Source organism: Salmo salar, unplaced genomic scaffold, assembly GCF_905237065.1.
Source record: "Salmo salar unplaced genomic scaffold, Ssal_v3.1, whole genome shotgun sequence".
NCBI lineage: Eukaryota > Metazoa > Chordata > Actinopteri > Salmoniformes > Salmonidae > Salmo > Salmo salar.
The window spans coordinates 91,575-111,730 of record NW_025547010.1 but is presented as its reverse complement, the minus strand read 5'-3'; the positions used below and the strand labels follow the sequence as shown (position 1 = coordinate 111,730).

Here is a 20,156-nt window from a genome sequence, read left to right as displayed (position 1 = left end):
AGTTCACTGATTGGTCGAGGGAAAGGCTCTGAGCTTAATAAACACGCCCATATCACTTATCGCCTTTTCTCATTGTCTCATTAGGATTGATATACAGTTGTTCTCTTGATGCACAGTGTACACCTGTCTCAGACTCTGGCCTATACACTTCCCTAAGTGTGCGTAAAATGCGCATAGCCAACAATTGCATCGGAATAACTGTTTGTATGCGAAAAGTATTGTGAGTTTCTATTTTACTTTCTCTTCAGAAATGGTATTTGTTGACTGAATAGGTGTTGACATTGACTAGACGTATTTGAATAGGCCTTTAGCCTACAGTACACGTAACCTTACATAGAGGATAATAATTGTGCATACTGCATCCATTGAGAGCATGACGTGCCCAAACCAAAGTAGGTTAACCACAGAACCCAGACAGGCCGTCTAGAGCAAAACGATTAATATAATTTTGTGAAATCAATTAGGCCTTGTTATTTTTTTTATATCGATGTCAATCAGAATACAATCTTTTCTCAAAGTCAATACATTGCTGTGAGATAAATGGCCAAAACACTCTATTGAATTAATGATGTATATGTCCCTGCCTCTGGGTCTCTCTGTGGCTGTCAACGTGCTATGTGGCATATAGATATTATATGGACTATGATACTTTTACAGTTACAGTCTCTGTAGGATTCTAACAACATACTGCCAATAACCACAAGAGGGCCAAACTATATAGGCTTACTATGCATTTCATCATAGGTCCAACTGTAATACTTTAGCATCCCCTATAGTCCACACAGTGAATTGAATAACTGGTTATGCTTATAATCAGTAAGATGTAGGCCTACTCCTGTGTCTTACAGGGGGAAAGCATGGTAGGTCAACATCTTATGAAAGGTAGGTCTGTGGTTATAACAAAATAAATATAATTATGATACAAATTAGGCTAATCTGCTAAAGTAGGTAATGTGCATAGATATGTATGGTAGTTGATGCCTTAGTAATGGTAAATATGTATGTCTTCTAACACACTACACTCTTAGAAAAAACGGGTCCAAAAGGGTTATTTAGCGGTCCCCATAGGAGAACCCTTTTTGGTTCCAGGTAGAACCCTTTTGGGTTCAATTTAGGGTTATTTAAAGGGTTCCCTTAGGGCACAGCCAAAGAACCCTTTTAGGTTCTAGATAGCACCCTTTTCCCTAAGAGAGACCCACTGTACACCAACAGGTTTAACTTATATGTCAGGAGCCCCTCATACTGATCATTGGCTATTATCTGCTGCCATCTAGGGGATCTAAATAAAATACATCTACTTTTATTGGAGAGATTCTGGATTCTGGGGTGCTGGGGGAAACACAAGATATATTCACATATCAAATCAAATCAAATGTATTAATAACGCCCTTAACCTGTTAGGGCTAGGGGGCAGTATTTACACGGCCGGATAAAAAACATACCCGATTTAATCTGGTTATTACTACTGCCCAGAAACTAGAATATGCATAGAATTATTGGCTTTGGATAGAAACACCCTAAAGTTTCTAAAACTGTTTGAATGGTGTCTGTGAGTATAACAGAACTCATATGGCAGGCAAAAACCTGAGAAGATTCTGTACAGGAAGTGCCCTCTCTGACCATTCCTTGAGCTTCTTGACTCTTTTTATTGAAAACTTAGGATCTTTGCTGTAACGTGACACTTCCTACGGCTCCCATAGGCTCTCAGAACCCAGGAAAAAGCTGAATGATGTCGAGGCAGCCCCTGGCTGAAAAACATTAGCTCGTTTGGATAGTGGTCGGTCAGAGTACTATGAGACTGAGGCGCGTGCACGAGGCGACCCCATGTTTTTATTTTCTCTCTCTTTGTACTAAAACACAGATTCCCGGTCGGAATATTATCGCTTTTTCACGAGAAAAATTGCATAAAAATTGATTTTAAACAGCGGTTGACATGCTTCGAAGTACGGTAATGGAATATTTAGATTTTTTTTGTCACGAAACGCGTCTTTACCCTTTCGGATAGTGTCTTGAACGCACGAACAAAACGCCGCTATTTGGATATAACTATGGATTATTTTGAACCAAACCAACATTTGTTATTGAAGTAGAAGTCCTGGGAGTGCATTCTGACGAAGAACAGCAAAGGTAATAACATTTTTCTTATAGTAAATCTGACTTTGGTGAGGGCTAAACTTGGTGGGTGTCTAAATAGCTAGCCCTGTGATGCCGGGCTATCTACTTAGAATATTGCAAAATGTGCTTTCACCGAAAAGCTATTTTAAAATCGAACATAGCAAGTGCATAGAGGAGTTCTGTATCTATAATTCTTAAAATAATTGTTATGTTTTTTGTGAACGTTTATCGTGAGTAATTTAGTAAATTCACCGGAAGTTTGTGGGGGGTATGCTAGTTCTGAACGTCACATGCTAATGTAAAAAGCTGGTTTTTGATATAAATATGAACTTGATTGAACAAAACATGCATGTATTGTATAACATAATGTCCTAGGTGTGTCATCTGATGAAGATCATCAAAGGTTAATGCTGCATTTAGCTGTGGTTTGGGTTTATGTGACATTATATGCTAGCTTGAAAAATGGGTGTCTGATTATTTCTGGCTGGGTACTCTGCTGACATAATCTAATGTTTTGCTTTCGTTGTAAAGCCTTTTTGAAATCGGACAGTGTGGTTAGATTAACGAGAGTTTTGTCTTTAAAATGGTGTAAAATAGTCATATGTTTGAGAAATTGAAGTAATAGCATTTCTAAGGTATTTGAATAACGCGCCACGGGATTCCACTGGCTGTTACGTAGGTGGGACGAAATCGTCCCACTGGCCCTAGAGAAGTTAACATCAGCAGATGTCACAAAGTCCTGTACAGAAGCCCAGCCTAAAACCCCAAACAGCAAGCAATGAAGATGTAGAAGCACTGTAGCTAGGAAAAACTCCCTAGAAGAGTCAGGAACCTAGGAAGAAACCTAGAGAGGAACCAGGCCTTGAGGGTTGGCCAGTCCTCCATCACAAACCCTCAGTCATATTGATCTCCAGCAGGAGTTTCTCATGGCCAATAGCAGAGCTGCAGCAGACACTGCATACTAAAAACAAAGCCAGACTCTAGTGCATTACATGAGAATGATTGATAGTGTGTCCACTTTATGAAATGAACAATGGAATAAAGCTTTAATACGCATAATAGAATAAACCAACCAATGGATAAATTAGGGAGGTTGCACCACCTGTGGGAGAGAGCACAGGATTTTGTATACAAGGCAATTACATTTCAAATATGGTAAAATATATATATATATAATTGTAAATCTCAGAACCTGGCAATAGGACAACATAAAAACTAAATCATACAGCCAACCCTGGCTGTGGTAGTCTACGATGTCCGTTGTGCTACCGCAACAGTCCTGCGTGCACTCTGTGGTATTTTGGGCACTATAGGCTACTTACAGTACAGTGGTAGACTGTCCACCTCAACAGCAACAGAATAACTTTAACCAGACATTTCTTGTCTGGGGGGTTCGCTGGTGGGGGGGAGAACGGGGGGGGGTTCGCTGGTGTTGTGCAATGTTTTATGAATACTTTTTATTCTGGTTTTTCAGTGGATGCTGCAGCACCGTCAACACCCCTACTTCCCGCGGCTATGTATGGAAGTTAGCCAACAATTTACCACTGATTTATGGATGGCTCTACGACTTGGGTGTCGCTCCTGTCCCCAGTTAAAATAGACAACTGGCGTGAACAATGGCTTCAGTTGGAGAATGCATATGCATTTGATGAATCAGTTATTGCAAAGGACAAGGAGTCGGAAGAATTAGCGCATCAATACACTGAAGAAGAGAACACGAGTGAGAAGTTAGGTTACTGCCGCGTCTCTTCGGTGCAATCCATAATAAGAAGCTATGGCACTAGACTGTACATCGCTGACAAAACTAACCCTTGTTTTATGTGTGGCAGGTACGTGTGATATGATCAATTATATATAATAGCTAATGCTATTTGTTGTTTTGCTTTTGTTTGCTGGTTGTTTTTTGTTTTTTTTATGTTATGCTTTTTGCCTCCCTGGCGCACTTCCTATTCTTACCAGATAGCCGAACCGTACCAAGTCGTCTAAAAATGACTTACATTGACCTTTTTCGTTTGATGTAGCCTATAAAGCTTATTGCGTATTCCAAACGTTTGACCATTAGGAGAAAATTAAATAACATTTTAAATGTGTGCTGTAGAATGAAGCTAAGAATGAAAATGTCAAATTTTGACATTAAACAACTTCATCGATTATTGACGTTATAAAAGTGAAGTGTTCAGTATTATGATTTTGTACAGTATTCACATAGAGCATCTGGTCTCTAAGCGTTGGTCATCAGCTTTCTTAGGAAGATGTCTTTCGAATTATTTTCTCATTGGGAGTCTACACATGGTCATGATGAATATGAATACATGTTCGCACAATACTGGACAAAACAGCTGACCAAGGTGAAGGATATCTGGGCCAACCTGAATTAATCAGCAGCATCAAATGCATGAAGATGCAGTCAAAGTCAATGCAAAGCTTTCTATGAACTGGTCTCTATACATTTGACACAAAGCTTATTTATTCCGCTTCCCACTGGGCACACACTGGTTGAATCAACGTGATTTCAATTAATTTCAATGAAATTACGTTGAACCAAGTGGAATAGACGTTTAATTGCACCATAGACTGTTCTCTCTGCTACCGCACGGCAAGCGGTACCGGAGGGCCAAGTCTAGGTCACAAAGGCTTCTTAACAGCTTCTGCCGGATATGACTCCTGAACAGCCAATCAAATGGCTACCCGGACTATTTGCATTGACCCCCATTTTCTACCAACATGTACATATTATCTCAATTACCTCGACTAACCGCTGCCCCGCACATTGACTCTGTACTGGTACCCCAGTATATAGCCTCACTACTGTTATTTTACTGCTCTTTAATTACTTGTTATTTTTCTATTTTCTTCTCTTTTTTATTTATTTTGTAATTTTTTTTACTTCAGTTTATTTTAGTAAATACTTTCTTTACACTTATTTTTCTTCAAACTGTATTGTTGGTTAAGGGCTTTTCACTGTAAGGTCTACTACACCTGTTGTTTTCAGTGCATGTGACATATAACATTTGATTTGATAATTGACATCTGTGCCCAGTGGGTTGTCCCCAATTCACCCACAGGAGGATATAATTACTAATAGTAGCCTAATTATAGATGGCTCTCGAATTACATTAGTCAGAGTACTCAAATCAAAGGTTACTGCTAGGTAAACCTTGTGATTTTAAAGGCACAATCAGTTTTTTGCTACTGTTAAATGGTAATTTAACTGCCTTTGGGCACTTTGCTGTTCCACTTTTCTGTCACCCCTGGCAATTTTGCCGTGTGTGAGAGCTGCTCTCATTCTCAGTCAAAAGAAGTGTGAACTATTAGCCAGCGGAAGTCAGGAGAACCCATACAATAGCCTGAGCGTCAGTCTGGTTGTGCTATCATACCAACTGGCGCTCATTGACATGCCCAACATGTTTGACTTGACAATGAGAGCAATGGAGAAGGAAAGAGCAAAAACAGATCTGGGACACTGAGTTTCCCATAAAGTGCTTTGTGCTGTCTGTACAAAAACATCTAACATTAAACTCTCAGACATCAACCATTCAAACCCTCTCCATGGCTCTGGCACTTCAGAGACAACATTTGGGACTTCTTACAGCTGAGGTAGGCTACCAAGTATTGACCCCCAACCTTAGCCTGACCTTTTCATCCAGACAGAGGGCACTTCACACCTCTATGTTAGGGACCAGGTTGCCAGGGTACCCAATCACAGGCCCCTATCTGAACCATTTGGTTGCATTCCAGAGTTCCGGTTAAGAACACCTCTGTAAACCCCTGGGGCTCCACACCAACTCACCAGCTAGACATTTATCCACATGGACAATCCTTCACCTTGGACTGCCTAACCTTGTGTTAATGCGTAGATGACCTTGTAAGTGGACATTGGGTGGCTTTAGCGCTCATTTACTGGCAGCGATGAGACCTTCTACAGGGTGGAGGTTGGAGCCCTGGCAGAGTGGAACTTTTGACCCGCTCCACTGCAGCCCCATCAATGTCAGTAGGTGGTGAACTGTAGTCGATGAACAGCACTCTCACAGCACGTCCAAGTGGGATAGGGGCGTGTTCAGAACACTGGCGATTACGTCATCCGTAGATCTGTTAGGTCGGTATGCACATCCTAATGGGTCCAGAGTTTCAGGTAAGGTGGAGCTGATGTGGTCCTTGACCAGCCTCTCAAAACACTTCATGATTAAAGAACTGAGCGCTATAGGCAGAGAGATAGTCATTTAAGCAGATAACCTTTGTTGGCTTGAGTACAGGGACAATGGTTGACATCTTGAAGCATGCATGGATGACAGACTGGGACAGTCTATTCTGGTGGTCCGTACTGGTCAGGTTAGGATGTTTAATTCAAGACATGGGTTCAAATAGTACTTGTTGTCTTTAGAATACTTTAAGCTGCATTAGATTGAGCTTGCCTAGTGCAACGGAATGGTCCCAAAAGTGCAAACCTTGCCTATCCGGTACTCCAGGCAGGCTCAATCAAACGCTTATTAACGAAGGATATTTGAATCAAGCTCTTCGGCTGTATGCATCAAGCGTATCAGAGTGAAACTGCTGATCTAGGATCTGGTGCCCCCTGTCCATATAATCTTATTGTTTATGATCTTAAAGGCAAAACTGATCCTAAATCATCACTCCTACTCTTAGACGCTTGATACATTTAGCCCCTGTTTCATAAACTTGCTGCCTCCCTAATCGTTTCTAACAACTACACTACTATCTGATTACATGTTCCTTCCCTCTGAAGCAGCCTGTGGCTTTCCCCCAGTGAGCGGCTGCAGCGGTGCCTACGAGAGGGCCATCTCTGACTTCTGTATGACCAAGTTCACTCTGGACATGGAGGCCCTGGACCAGAGCCTGTGGTGCAGCTGGTCCGACACTTTTCAGTCAGTATAATCTATATTATTCACCTAAATCCATCCTAAATTTTATTCATCCTAAATAAAAATAGAGTTGAGTTCAATTACATTTACTTGAATTATGTCACTGTATTATTTGGCAGTATTACTTGCAAATGATGCTCTACCAGTTTAGCAGAGGTCCTTGTCTTTACAAGACCGTTCCATCTGGAGAGCAATGTTTACATGTCTATCACCATAACAGACACACAGATAGAAGGATTCCTCATAGGAATGTTCCTGTGATGTGCAAGGAATGTTTCCAAGATACCATTCCCTTAATGTGAAATCGAATTGACCCAGAAAGTGTGAATGTTCTATACACATTTCATGGAAACATGGTTGCCATGTTCTCAGAACATAAGATATTCATATTTTAGACATGTTCCATGGGAGAGTTGCAAAAATATGTGTCCCCCAAAACATGTATTGCAGAGCCAATCAAGGCCCTGATTGGTGAACCACTGATCCGTTCAGAGTTCTTTGTCTGTTGGCAAAGTTAAGGATGCTCACACATAGAATGTTTTCAACTTACATGTATGACACACTTTGACATACATGATTAAATGATGCATGTTAATTTCTAGAGTAGTTATTATTCAACATGTCCTCAACTGGGATTTGAACTCACAACCTTTAGGTTCACAGTACTCGGATCTTCCTGCTACACCACCATCTTTCTGTTAATATGACTATTCTTTAATCGGTGATTTGATTGACTTATTTCAGCGATTGAAGGACTTTCAGTATAGTTGTGTAATGTTGGTGGGGCATATCAACCTGTTTTAATGATCCTCCTGAATCACTAGGATCAGTAATAGTTTGTATTGAGTGTACTTTTAACAGAGCTGAGATTTACTGAGAAGTGCATTCACCCTATAGCTTACACCTATCAAGTTGTCTCAGATGTAAACAAGTGCCTAGGGAGAAGGGTTTAGTGTTTCTTCTGGACAGGGCCTAACTATACTGGCCCAATAAGCACATGCAAGAACAGTCCTGTGTCCAGTTTTCATTCAACCATTTTAATATGTTCCACCATCATTAGACAACTATCAAATCACTGATGAGAGAACAGTCAAATGAACTGATAACTATCAAACCACTGATGAGAGAACAGTCAAATGAACTGATAACTATCAAATCACTGATGAGAGAACAGTCAAATGAACTGATAACTATCAAATCATTGATGAGAGAACAGTCAAATGAACTGATAACTATCAAATCACTGATGAGAGAACAGTCAAATTAACTGATAACTATCAAATCACTGATGAGAGAACAGTCAAATTAACTGATAACTATCAAACCACTGATGAGAGAACAGTCAAATTAACTGATAACTATCAAATCACTGATGAGAGAACAGTCAAATTAACTGATAACTATCAAATCACTGATGAGAGAACAGTCAAATGAACTGATAACTGACACAAATGTGGTTTAGCAACACGATCTAAATGTGGTGAACCATGAGGTTGTGAGTTCAAATCAAAGGCGACAACATATTGAATAATAATTGCTGTATAAATGAACATGCACAATGTAATCATGTGTGTGAAATATGTAAGTTGAAAACACTATGTTAAAAGCACTGTCTGTGTGTAACCTTGTCAACAGACAGGAAGAGCTGTGAATGGATCTGTGGGTGACCAATCAGGGCCTTGATGGGCTTGGCAATAGTAACAAGGTGTGATGTGTAATAAAACATTTTTATTTTGGGAGAACGTTTCTTTGGGACCATCAGGCAACGTCCTGACAACTGATACACAGAAATGTTCTTGCAGCGTTCCCATGAAACGTGTCTAGAACATTAATGTTGTATATTCTGAGAACTTTGTAACCACGTTCTAGATAATTCTGCCTGTTCTCCTAACGTTATCACCAAAACATGCTGAAAAGGTTCTCAGAAGGTTTTTTGTTAGTGTAGATAGAATGTTCCCCTGACTAATGGAAAACCGGAGACTCAAACATTAGGAGAACATTACGGGTAAGATTACAAAGAATTTCCAATTCTCTCTCCCTAGAATTGTTAGCTGGGTAGGGAGGGAAGAAGAGAGAGTGAAGGAGGGAGAGGGAGGAATAGATAGAGAAAGGGAGATAGATAGAGCGATTTAGTGAGCAGGTCAACTCTGTTTTGCATGTGGAAAGAAAAAGCAAAGAGGAAGAGAGAGATTGAGAAAGAGACAGAACTTTGCATAAACAAATATTCTATTAACCAGCCCCTCTGGTCTTGGGTTTAGGGCACACTGATGTTGTGTAAGGTGACACCTATACACAGGTTCTGCATGGCTGTCTGCAATGGGGACACAGGGTACTAAGTGTGTGTGTGTGTGTGTGTGTGTGTGTGTGTGTGTGTGTGTGTGTGTGTGTGTGTGTGTGTGTGTGTGTGTGTGTGTGTGTGTGTGTGTGTGTGTGTGTGTGTGTGTGTGTGTGTGTGTGTGTGTGTGTGTGTGTGTTCAGGACCACATGCCCTATTAGAAGTTGAACAGTAGTCACCTTTGGGGTTTCCAGTGTCAAAGAGAGTCGGAAATTACACTGAATTCATGTACGCTCTTTTAGAACAAAGTTTCCAATGAAGAACACATTTTCAAGAAACACTGCCAAGGCTTCATGTTATGCATCAATGAGTCATTCATTTAATCACCTTTATTCAGTCCAAACACCTCTGAAATTTTCAGGAGACCAAAGGCACGTCAGTGTGTCTTAGATCTAATTATATTCACTCAGTCATGCTGGTCTGTAGCTCCCCTGGTATGATATTGGGAGTTCCACTGCTGGTATGACTCCTCTCTAACCCCCTACCACCTAGCTATGGTAGTTATATTTAGCTGTATGGTATGTCCCCTCTCTAACCCCCTACCACCTAGCTATGGTAGTTATATTTAGCTGTAAGGTATGTCCCCTCTCTAACAACCTACCACCTAGCTATGGTAGTTATATTTAGCTGTAAGGTATGTCCCCTCTCTAACAACCTACCACCTAGCTATGGTAGTTATATTTAGCTGTATGGTATGTCTCCTCTCTAACCCCCTACCACCTAGCTATGGTAGTTATATTTACCTGTAAGGTATGTCTCCTCTCTAACCCCCTACCACCTAGCTATGGTAGTTATATTTACCTGTAAGGTATGTCTCCTCTCTAACCACCTACCACCTAGCTATGGTAGTTATATTTAGCTGTAAGGTATGTCCCCTCTCTAACCCCCTACCACCTAGCTATGGTAGTTATATTTAGCTGTATGGTATGACTCCTCTCTAACCCCCTACCACCTAGCTATGGTAGTTATATTTAGCTGTAAGGTATGTCTCCTCTCTAACAACCTACCACCTAGCTATGGTAGTTATATTTAGCTGTAAGGTATGTCTCCTCTCTAACCCCCTACCACCTAGCTATGGTAGTTATATTTAGCTGTAAGGTATGTCCCCTCTCTAACCCCCTACCACCTAGCTATGGTAGTTATATTTAGCTGTATGGTATGACTCCTCTCTAACCCCCTACCACCTAGCTATGGTAGTTATATTTAGCTGTAAGGTATGTCTCCTCTCTAACCCCCTACCACCTAGCTATGGTAGTTATATTTAGCTGTAAGGTATGTCCCCTCTCTAACAACCTACCACCTAGCTATGGTAGTTATATTTAGCTGTAAGGTATGTCTCCTCTCTAACCCCCTACCACCTAGCTATGGTAGTTATATTTAGCTGTAAGGTATGTCCCCTCTCTAACCACCTACCACCTAGCTATGGTAGTTATATTTAGCTGTATGGTATGACTCCTCTCTAACCCCCTACCACCTAGCTATGGTAGTTATATTTAGCTGTAAGGTATGTCTCCTCTCTAACCCCCTACCACCTAGCTATGGTAGTTATATTTAGCTGTAAGGTATGTCCCCTCTCTAACCCCCTACCACCTAGCTATGGTAGTTATATTTAGCTGTAAGGTATGTCTCCTCTCTAACCCCCTACCACCTAGCTATGGTAGTTATATTTAGCTGTAAGGTATGTCTCCTCTCTAACCCCCTACCACCTAGCTATGGTAGTTATATTTAGCTGTAAGGTATGTCCCCTCTCTAACAACCTACCACCTAGCTATGGTAGTTATATTTAGCTGTATGGTATGACTCCTCTCTAACCCCCTACCACCTAGCTATGGTAGTTATATTTAGCTGTAAGGTATGTCTCCTCTCTAACCCCCTACCACCTAGCTATGGTAGTTATATTTAGCTGTAAGGTATGTCTCCTATCTAACCCCCTACCACCTAGCTATGGTAGTTATATTTAGCTGTAAGGTATGTCTCCTCTCTAACAACCTACCACCTAGCTATGGTAGTTATATTTAGCTGTAAGGTATGTCCCCTCTCTAACCCCCTACCACCTAGCTATGGTAGTTATATTTAGCTGTAAGGTATGTCTCCTCTCTAACCCCCTACCACCTAGCTATGGTAGTTATATTTAGCTGTAAGGTATGTCTCCTCTCTAACCCCCTACCACCTAGCTATGGTAGTTATATATAGCTGTAAGGTATGTCCCCTCTCTAACAACCTACCACCTAGCTATGGTAGTTATATTTAGCTGTATGGTATGTCTCCTCTCTAACCCCCTACCACCTAGCTATGGTAGTTATATTTAGCTGTAAGGTATGTCTCCTCTCTAACAACCTACCACCTAGCTATGGTAGTTATATTTAGCTGTAAGGTATGACTCCTCTCTAACTCCCTACCACCTAGCTATGGTAGTTATATTTAGCTGTAAGGTATGTCTCCTCTCTAACAACCTACCACCTAGCTATGGTAGTTATATTTAGCTGTAAGGTATGTCCCCTCTCTAACCCCCTACCACCTAGCTATGGTAGTTATATTTAGCTGTAAGGTATGACTCCTCTCTAACCCCCTACCACCTAGCTATGGTAGTTATATTTAGCTGTAAGGTATGTCCCCTCTCTAACCCCCTACCACCTAGCTATGGTAGTTATATTTAGCTGTAAGGTATGTCTCCTCTCTAACAACCTACCACCTAGCTATGGTAGTTATATTTAGCTGTATGGTATGTCCCCTCTCTAGCCACCTACAACCTAGCTATGGTAGTTATATTTAGCTGTAAGCTATGTCCCCTCTCTAACCACCTACCACCTAGCTATGGTAGTTATATTTAGCTGTAAGGTATGTCCCCTCTCTAACCACCTACCACCTAGCTATGGTAGTTATATTTAGCTGTAAGGTATGTCCCCTCTCTACCCCCCTACCACCTAGCTATGGTAGTTATATTTAGCTGTAAGGTATGTCCCCTCTCTAACCACCTACCACCTAGCTATGGTAGTTATATTTAGCTGTAAGGTATGTCCCCTCTCTAACACCCTACCACCTAGCTATGGTAGTTATATTTAGCTGTAAGGTATGACTCCTCTCTAACCACCTACCACCTAGCTATGGTAGTTATATTTAGCTGTAAGGTATGTCCCCTCTCTAACCCCCTACCACCTAGCTATGGTAGTTATATTTAGCTGTAAGGTATGTCCCCTCTCTAACCCCCTACCACCTAGCTATGGTAGTTATATTTAGCTGTAAGGTATGTCCCCTCTCTAACCCCCTACCACCTAGCTATGGTAGTTATATTTAGCTGTAAGGTATGTCTCCTCTCTAACCCCCTACCACCTAGCTATGGTAGTTATATTTAGCTGTGCTAAGCCTGCTGGTAATTCAAGCTGTTAGTTTGCCTTTTCCCACTCCGTCGGTTGGAGACCACAAGTGAAACAGACCTGTTTTCAAAGAGTCACTTTTCAGACATGTTTTGAGGAATGGCTATTTTGATGCCAATGAATATCGACTCCCCCAAAAATATATTAAAATAAACCTAACATACAGTGCCTTCGTTAAGTATTCAGACCCCTTGACGTTTTCCACATTTTGATTAAATTGATTAAATGTTTTTGTTTTCCTCAATCTACACACAGTACGCCATAATGACTTAGCAAAAACTGGTTTGTAGAAATCTTTGCTAATTTATTAAAAAAATTCAAACGGAAATATCACATTTATGTAAGTATTCATACCCTTTACTCAGTACTTTGTTGAAGCAACTTTGGCTGCAATTAAAGCAATGTGTCTTCCTGGGTATGACGTTACAAGCTGTATTAATGGATTTTCTACCATTCTTCTCTGCAGAGCCCCTCAAGCTCTGTCAGGTTGGATGGGGAGCGTCACTGCACAGCTATTTTCAGGTCTCTCCAGAGATGTTCGACCAGGTTCAAGTCCGGGCTCTGGCTGGGCAACTCAAGGACATTCAGAGGCTTGTCCTGAAGCCACTCCTGCGTTGTCTTGGCTGTGTGCTTAGGGTCATTGTCTAGTCTGAGGTTCTGAGAGCTCTGGAGCAGGTTTTCATCAAGGATCTCTCTGTACTTTGCTCCGTTCATCTTTGCCTCGATCCTGACTAGTCTCCCAGTCCCTGCCGCTGAAAAACATCCAATCAGCATGATGCTGCCACCACCATGCTTCATGGTGTTAGGGATGGTGTCAGGCTTCCTCCAGACGTGACGCTTGGCATTCAGGCCAAAGAGTTCAATATTGGTTTCATCAGACCAGACAATCTTGTTTCTCATGGTCTGAGAGACTTTAGGTGCCTTTTGGCAAACACCAAGCGGGCTGTCATGTGTCATTTACTGAGGAGTGGCTTCCGTCTGGCCACTCTACCAGAAAGGCCTGATTGCTGGAGTGCTGCAGAGATGCTGTCCTTCTGGAAAGTTCTCCCATCTCCACAGAGGAACTGGAGCTCTGTCAGAGTGACCATCGCGTTCTTGGTCACCTCCCTGACCAAGCTCCTTCTCCCCTGATTGCTCAGTTTGGCCGGGCAGCCAGCTCTAGGAAGAGTCTTGGTGGTTGCAAACTTCTTCCATTTAAGAATGATGGAGGCCACTGTGTTCTTGAGGACCTTCATTGCTTCAGAAATGTTTTGGTACCCTTCCCCAGATCTGTGCCTTGACACATTCCTGTCTCGGAGCTCTACGGCAATACCTTCAAACTCATGGCTTGTTTTTTGCTCTGACATGCACTGTCAACTGTGGGACCTTATATAGACAGGTGTGTGCCTTTCCAAATCATGTCCAATCAATTGAATTTAGCACAGGTGGACTCCAATCAGGTTGTAGAAACATCTCAAGGATGATCAATAGAAACAGGATGCATCTGAGCTCAATTTCGAGTCTCATAGCAAAGGGTCTGAATACTTATGTAAATAAGGTATTTCTCTTTTTTTAAACCAGTTTTCTCTTTGTCATAATGGGGTATTGTGTGTAGATTAATGCTGATTATTATTATTTTTTATCAATTTTAAAATAAGACTGAAATGTAAAAAAAAATAGGAAAAATCAAGGGGTCTGAATACTTTCCGAATGCATTGTATTTAAAAGTTAGAGTTAGTTTTCTCATGCTGCCCCCTAGTTTCAATGTTTTATCCTTTCCTGCAGGCCTTACGAGGAACTGACCAACTGCACCTTTTTCATGGCACTCAAAATGCACTGCTTCTGGCCCAACCGGCTGATAGACGAACTCTTCATACGCCTCCACTGGGACTACTTTCACGACTGCGCTCTGACCGGCAGGCTGCTTCGGGACCCTCCTATACGTATCTTGGGGCCTTTCATTGGAGTGCCTGTGCTGGTCACTCTGCTCATGACTGCCCTAGTGGTGTGGAGCGGTAAATGTTGCTAGGGAATCGTGTAACTGTCTCATCCTGGGTGAAGGTGCCCCTGGGTACAGATTACAGATCTAGGATCAGTTTGCCCTGCCAAAATTCTAAACTGAATCATTAGCGGAGGAAAAGCAAAACTGACCCGAGGCCAGCTTCTAGGGATCAACCTGACCTCTTGGAGAACGAACTCCAACTTATCCGATAGGGGAGACATGATGGAGGGGACACTGAACTGGGACAAACGACAAGCAGAGATACCCAACAGCATACTAAGATTGTAATCTTTCTGTGATGTTTGTTGTTTGATGGACACTGGTAGTATGAGTTAAGGACCTCTCAGAAGCCTACTACTGAAACAAAGCAAAGGCTTTAGATTGTACTGTGGCTCATCGATAACCCTAGAAATTCCAATTTAAAACATGCATTGTATTATTGTAAACCACCAAGTGGCCAACCAAGAGAGGGCTAATGTGGTGTAGGGCATGGAGGACAGATAATAAATACCTCGTATGAATATGAATATGACATTGTTTTTGGTATCCATTTATTTTGATATCAATATGATATTTGTTTGATATCCAAACATGAATGAGAACAGAATTTAACTCCCACCTGAGGAGTGTAGAGATGCCCCTTCAGCCCATAGCCAGAACCAATATATCTCTCCCCAGCACTGAGTGCCATACTACCATCCACCTACTACCATAACTATCAGATTCAGGAATCAGAGTACTGCAACATCCCAATACACACACCTGTGTAGAGAAGTATCAAAAATACATTACAATATGAACCATTCAAAAACAACTGGCTATTCTCATACTGTGGTGGGCAGAACGAGAAGGCACACACACACGCACGCACGACACACACACACACTTACACACATTTTCTTGTTTTATGAAAAGGCAAACCACACAGTGAGTCAGCACACCAGAGGGCCCTGGGTCTCCCTGAAGGAGAATGGAAGAAATTAAAAGATTAAAAGCCGCTTTGATTGGCAGCTCGCCTTAACACAAGTGGCAGAATATAGTCCCAAAGCTGGCTCGCCATAGCAACGGTGTTATTAATCTCAATGTGACTGCAGTAAAAAGGCCTCAGTCCCCCTATCTGAGATATCTACTGCAGCCCTCATCCTCCGCATACAACACCCATTCTGCCAGTCACATTCTGTTAAAGGTCCCCAAAGCACACACATCCCTGAGTCGCTCGTCTTTTCAGTTTGCTGCAGCTAGTGACTGGAACGAGCTGCAACAAACACTCAAACTGGACAGTTTTATCTCCATCTCTTCATTCAAAGACTCAATCATGGACACTCTTACTGACAGTTGTGGCTGCTTTGCGTGATGTATTGTTGTCGCTACCTTTTTGCCCTTTGTGCTGATGACTGTGCCCAATAATGTTTGTACGATGTTTTGTGCTGCTACCATGTTGTGTTGCTACCATGTTGTTGTCATGTTGTGTTGCTACCATGCTGTGTTGTCATGTGTTGCTGCCTTGCTATGTTGTTGTCTTAGGTATCTCTTTATGTAGTGTTGTGTTGTCTCTCTTATTGTCATGTGTGTTTTGTCCTATATTAATTTAATTTATATATATTTTTAAACCCAGCCCCCGTCCCCGCAGGAGGCTTTTTGCCTTTTGGTAGGTCGTCATTGTAAATAAGAATTTGTTCTTAACTGACTTGTCTAGTTAAATAAAGGTTAAATAAAAACATTTATAAAAAAAGGGACATGAATTAAAGCCTGGGCCCAGAGCTATAGCAATATGGCCGCTGTCCACTCCCTGTGGAGAAGGTGTGAACTATTCTGTACCCAGCTGAACTGTTCACGTGGTGTGTGGTGTGTGTGTGTGTGTGTGTGTGTGTGTGTGTGTGTGTGTGTGTGCGTGCGTGCGTGCGCACGCGCGTGCTTGTATGTGTGAAACAGGCCAGATGGGCTTGATAAGTGAAACCTCACAGTAACATCTCAGTGATATAGCCTCAAGGAGTGTACAGAGATGAAGTCTAAATGAGTATACAGCCTAAAATAGCCTTATAATACCTTACAAACACTGTCACCTATTGAGGCAAATCTAATAGAGCGGTAAGTGATTGTAATGAGTTATAGGAATGCAATCAGAAACATTAGCCAGTGAGTTCGCCCTGTTTGATTGAATCATTAGGAATGTAATGGATGTGTGATGACCACCTGTGGAGTGCACATGCATTGGTCCTTATCAGTATCGTCATGGTGACTGACTGACCTTGTTGTTAAGCATTTGGGGATCAGCGTTCTATGTATTAGCTGTCATTAGTAAGATAATTACTTTTGAGATTGATATGGAAAGCAGACCATGGTAACTTAGGGAGAGAGGAAGAAAGTGAATACAATGTAAAGTGATAGTGAAAACATCCCGAAACCTGACGCCAATGAATCAGGAGAACCACTCGCAAGTAGCTTATTCATAGCTATTTATAAGTCCTCTCATCTTCCACACTAAGCCACCCACCGTCTCAAACCCACACCATCACCCAGAAAGCCCTCTGGCTCCCTATTACCCCTGTCTCAGCTGGCCTGCTGTCAGCTTGGCTATATGATCATTAAGGTGGTCCCAGACACGAGTCCCAGACTAGTCCAACCTCAGCCACAGGCAGAGACTAATAGCCCGGTAATACTAAGTTAAAGTAACTCTAGTCCTTAGAGAGGAGAGAGAGGAAGATGGTACGGTAGGCCTCTGACATTACATCTCAAGAGGAGAAACAGAACTGATATAAAGGACCTGGGGTGTATTCAATAGGAACGAGCAAACAGGCCCAAACGGGGAGGGAAAAACCTGAACTAAAGGTTTTTAAACGGTGTGCACTAATGAATACACCCCTGTAGTCTCAGCGAAGCTACTTCAGAGAAGGCTTGTTGAACGCTTCCATGTTGAGACCTGGAGTCAGAGTTTAGTGGGTCAGGTATACCCAGGTGGCTATGAGTTGTGGCTATGAGTTGGGGGTATGAGTTGGGGCTATGTTGTGGCAATGAGTTGGGGCTATGTTGTGGCTATGAGTTGGGGCTATGAGATGGGGCTATGTTGTGGCTATGAGATGGGGCTATGTTGTGGCTATGAGTTGGGGCTATGAGTTGGGTCTATGAGTTGGGGCTATGAGTTGGGGCTAAGAGTTGGCGCTATGTTGTGGCTATGAGTTGGGGCTATGTTGTGGCTATGATTTGGGGCTATGAGTTGGGGCTATGTTGTGGCTATGAGTTGGGGCTATGAGTTGGGTCTATGTTGTGGCTATGTTGTGGCTATGAGTTGGGGCTATGTTGTGGCTATGAGTTGGGGCTATGTTGTGGCTATGTTGTGGCTATGAGTTGGGGCTATGTTGTGGCTATGAGTTGGGGCTATGAGTTGGGTCTATGTTGTGGCTATGTTGTGGCTATGAGTTGGGGCTATGTTGTGGCTATGAGTTGGGGCTATGAGTTGGGTCTATGTTGTGGCTATGTTGTGGCTATGAGTTGGGGCTATGTTGTGGCTATGAGTTGGGGCTATGTTGTGGCTATGAGTTGGGGCTATGAGTTGGGTCATGTTGTGGCTATGAGTTGGGGATATGAGTTGGGTCTATGAGTTGGGGCTATGAGTTGGGGCTAAGAGTTGGCGCTAAGAGTTGGGTCTAAGAGTTGGGTCTATGTTGTGGCTATGAGTTGGGGCTATGAGATGGGACTATGTTGTGGCTATAAGGTGGGGCTATGTTGTGGCTATGAGGTGGGGCTATGAGGTGGGGCTATGAGTTGGGACTATGAGTTGGGACTATGAGGTGAGACTATGAGGTGTGGCTATGAGTTGGGACTATGAGTTGGGACTATGAGGTGAGACTATGAGGTGTGGCTATGAGTTGGGGCTATAAGGTGGGGCTATAAAGTGTGGCTATGAGGTGGGGCTATCAGGTGGGGCTATGAGGTGGGACTATAAGGTGGGGCTATTAGGTGGGGATATAAGGTGGGGCTATGAGGTGGGGCTATACGGTGGGGCTATGAGGTGGGGCTATGAGGTGGGGCTATAAGGTGGGGCTATGAGTTGGGGCTATGAGGTGGGACTATGAGGTGGGGCTATGAGTTGGGGCTATAAGGTGTGGCTATGAGTTGGGTCTATGAGTTGGTGCTATGAGTTGGTGCTAAGAGTTGGGGCTAAGAGTTGGGTCTATGTTGTGGCTATGAATTGGGGCTATGTTGTGGCTATGAGTTGGGGATATGAGTTGGGTCTATGAGTTGGGGCTATGAGTTGGGTCTAAGAGTTGGGGCTATGTTGTGGCTATGAGTTGGGGCTATGAGTTGGGGCTATGAGTTGGGGCTATGAGATGGGGCTATGAGTTCGGTCTATGAGTTGGGTCTATGAGTTGGGTCTGTGTTGTGTCTATGTTGTGGCTATGAGTTGGGTCTATGTTGTGTCTATGTTGTGGCTATGAGTTGGGGCTATGTTGTGGCTATGAGTTGGGGCTATGTTGTGGCTATGAGTTGGGGCTATGAGTTGGGTCATGTTGTGGCTATGAGTTGGGGATATGAGTTGGGGCTATGAGTTGGGGCTAAGAGTTGGCGCTAAGAGTTGGGTCTAAGAGTTGGGTCTATGTTGTGGCTATGAGTTGGGGCTATGTTGTGGCTATGAGTTGGGGCTATGAGATGGGACTATGTTGTGGCTATAAGGTGGGGCTATGTTGTGGCTATGAGGTGGGGCTATGTTGTGGCTATGAGGTGGGGCTATGAGTTGGGACTATGAGTTGGGACTATGAGGTGGGGCTATGAGGTGTGGCTATGAGTTGGGGCTATAAGGTGGGGCCATAAAGTGTGGCTATGAGGTGGGACTATCAGGTGGGGCTATGAGGTGGGACTATAAGGTGGGGCTATGTTGTGGCTATGAGTTGGGGCTATGTTGTGGCTATGAGTTGGGGCTATGAGATGGGACTATGTTGTGGCTATAAGGTGGGGCTATGTTGTGGCTATGAGGTGGGGCTATGAGTTGGGACTATGAGTTGGGACTATGAGGTGAGACTATGAGGTGTGGCTATGAGTTGGGGCTATAAGGTGGGGCTATAAAGTGTGGCTATGAGGTGGGGCTATAAGGTGGGACTATAAGGTGGGGCTATTAGGTGGGGCTATAAGGTGGGGCTATGAGGTGGGGCTATAAGGTGGGGCTATGAGGTGGGGCTATAAGGTGGGGCTATAAGGTGGGGCTATGAGGTGGGGCTATAAGGTGGGGCTATGAGGTGGGACTATGAGGTGGGGCTATGAGTTGGGGCTATAAGGTGTGGCTATGAGTTGGGTCTATGTTGTGGCTATGAGTTGGGGCTATGTTGTGGCTATGAGTTGGGGCTATGCTGTGGCTATGAGTTGGGGATATGAGTTGGGGCTATGAGTTGGGGCTATGAGTTGGGTCTAAGAGTTGGGTCTATGTTGTGGCTATGAGTTGTGGCTATGAGTTCGGGCTATGTTGTGGCTATGAGTTG

At 42.9% G+C, this 20,156-nt stretch overlaps 1 protein-coding gene across 1 annotated transcript; it reads left to right on the top strand.

Moving 5' to 3' along the window:
* The first annotated feature begins 3,596 nt into the window (after positions 1-3,596).
* Positions 3,597-15,212, top strand: LOC123731692 (receptor activity-modifying protein 1-like). The gene is made up of 3 exons (XM_045711093.1): positions 3,597-3,944; positions 6,860-6,998; positions 14,469-15,212. The coding sequence occupies exons 1-3, from the start codon at positions 3,890-3,892 to the stop codon at positions 14,710-14,712; spliced, it is 438 nt and encodes a 145-aa protein (XP_045567049.1). The 5' UTR covers positions 3,597-3,889; the 3' UTR covers positions 14,713-15,212.
* Positions 15,213-20,156: the final 4,944 nt, after the last annotated feature.